Source organism: Lottia gigantea, assembly GCF_000327385.1.
Source record: "Lottia gigantea unplaced genomic scaffold LOTGIsca_42, whole genome shotgun sequence".
NCBI classification, from domain to species: Eukaryota; Metazoa; Mollusca; class Gastropoda; family Lottiidae; genus Lottia; species Lottia gigantea.
Window position 1 is genome coordinate 407,728 of NW_008709463.1, and position 2,766 is coordinate 410,493.

The 2,766-nt window shown below is 32.1% G+C and overlaps 1 protein-coding gene across 1 annotated transcript; it reads right to left on the bottom strand.

Moving 5' to 3' along the window:
- Positions 1–2,089: 2,089 nt before the first annotated feature.
- LOTGIDRAFT_122896 (hypothetical protein) lies at positions 2,090–2,422 on the bottom strand (the record flags this gene model as incomplete). Its single annotated transcript, XM_009060369.1, has 1 exon — positions 2,090–2,422. A coding segment is annotated over one exon (333 nt), but the record flags the coding sequence as incomplete, so codon positions are not given.
- Positions 2,423–2,766: the final 344 nt, after the last annotated feature.

A 2,766-nucleotide genomic window follows, 5' to 3' on the forward strand; every position in this document is an offset into this window, starting at 1 on the left:
ATAGAGTGGTGGTATAAACAATAATAAAAACAATATCAGAGAAAAACACCATAGAGTGGTGATATAAACAATAATAAAAACAATATCACAGTAGTATTTCACAAACTAGTATTAATAAAAAACCAAACTCAAAAAAACAAACAAAGAAAAATGATATTCAAAATTTAAAATAAAAATTTACTTGTTTCAAAAATGCGACAAAAGAAGATCTGAGTACTAGGGAAATTAATGGAGCGTTTTGAACTCCATAGTCCATACTACCCGAGACTGTGTCTGTAACTAACCCCAGTTTCACCGTAACAGTTTCATCGTTTTCATTACGATTAGGAAACACATACAAAAACAGTTTGAAAACCACCGCTTTAAACTGCAGATTTACTTGCATCTGAACTCTCTGTACTCGATGTTAATTCTAATGAACTGTAAAGATTAGATGAGTGTGTTCTTGTTATTTATTATCACATAATGGATCAGCTACATCTACACAAAACTCAAGTACCAACGATCTGAACCGTTAATCGATATCAAAAACAACAAATTGGCAAAACATTGATAGCAGAACTATGAGGGAGTATATCAATTATAAATGTAAATATTAAAGTTTTAATATTAGCAGTAGATCATTTCAACCGATACTCCCCAGAAACTAGTTCCTAATGGTACTGTTTAGCAGCTAAACGGTGCAATTAGGAACTAGATTCTGAAGATTATCGGTTGAAATGTTCTACTGCTAATATTAAAACTGTTATATATAAATCAGCAGGATCATGTGCCGAAAGGAAATGCTCCATTCTGATTTTTTTTTAGCAAAATAATAACTACCACTCTGTAATGATACATGATACATGATTTGTTGCAAGGCAAGAGTGAAAATGCCCTAAAATAAAAACATTATCCCAACTTTGAGCCAATACTCCATTCCATTTCTTGAGCATCCTAATAACGACCACTTTTTAATGATACATGATTTGCAAGTGTGAAAATGGCCTTAAAAAAAACATTATCCCAACTATGAGCCAATTTGGACGTGATAATCCATTCCATTTCTTTCGCAGAACAATAACTACCCTGCCTTAATGAAACATGAATTATTGCAAGGCAAGAATGACCTAAATAATCAGTCAACTTTCTATAGTAATTTCCCAGTACTTTGTTAATGCTCATGATAATCTGGCAGAAAGAATCTGATAAAAAGAAGGTGTTATGCAAGGAATTGCATTAGGTCATTACTAATTCATAAACGTTACACATGGAAATCGATATTCTGTCAGACTGTCAAACGAAATTAATTTATTAAGACATGCCGTTTATTGATTCACTATCCACAACATGGAATTACAAATTTAAAGTCGTAATGCCACGTTTCAACCATCATCGAAAATTACATCGAATGAAATAAAAAAAAATACCAATTTACCATTGTCAATGATTACAACCAAATCGATATTACTTCTTTTTCAATTTTTAACTGTCGAAGAATCTTTAATATGTATAGCTTATTGTAATAGGTTATTTTTCCATCCGAACGATAAGACGCGTTTTCCATGTCAGAACCTCCAAACTGCATCACTGACAGGGAGTGAAATAGGACTTGGTCTTAAGACAATTGACTAGAGAGAACGACGTCATGGGGAGAAGTTGCTTTATCAATAGAGGGATTTAGAGTAGGGTAAAGTCTACAGGGCTAACTCCCAGCAGTTCCAGACAGCTTATTCCTATTTCTCAAAAAAGTATTTGTTCCATCCCTGGCCAGTACATTTAAGAGAATTTAACCCCTCCTTCCTCGAAACTTAACCCTACATCGTTTGAAGACGTTGCTTATATTACAATTACAAAACAAACAATGTTTAGGTACATAACTGCAGATTTCATCTAGCCTGTTGTTTTAGTTAGTTTTTTTCATTGGACTGGTCTTGTCTCTAAGATGGAAGCTTATGTTTTCATAAGTATGCTTGATAAGTTATGTATTGAGATTTCCTTTCAAGCTAGACGTAATGAAACAAAACTTTAAGATCCTTATAATTGCGGCAAATCTGATCCTTTTCCGATAGGCATAATTACATGATAGGTTTTAATTACATGATAGGTTTTAATTACGATAGGTTTTAATTACATGATAGGTTTTAATTACATGATAGGTTTTAATTATATGATAGGTATTAATTACATGATAGGTTTTAATTACATGATAGGTTTTAATTACATGATAGGTATTAATTACATGATAGGTTTTAATTACATGATAGGTTTTAATTACATGATAGGTTTTAATTACATGATAGGTTTTAATTACATGATAGGTTTTAATTACATGATAGGTTTTAATTACATGATAGGTATTAATTACATGATAGGTATTAATCACATGATAGGTTTTAATTACATGATAGGTTTTAATTACATGATCTCGAACATTCTCGTGCTTGCAGCAAATCTGACCCGCTTCACAACCTTTTTCATTTTTTATTTCGTGGTAGATCCTCTTGAAGGAGGTTAATGGACAAGCTTACATTGTATTGTGATAATTCTTGATAGAGCAATACTGTTGTCCATATCGAATTTCAATAAGCTCCGACATTAAAACTATCGATGTCAATTAATTAGCTAAGACCCGGAAGCTAATTTAATCTTATTTAATACACGAATATCGCCTCCACGTTGAAATGACCGTCCAACTTAATTGCTCTAAATTGACACTAAAGTTCTTATTTGACTTCATAAAAATTAAAAGATGAATCACATCACACAGACTGCATCCGTTGCGAC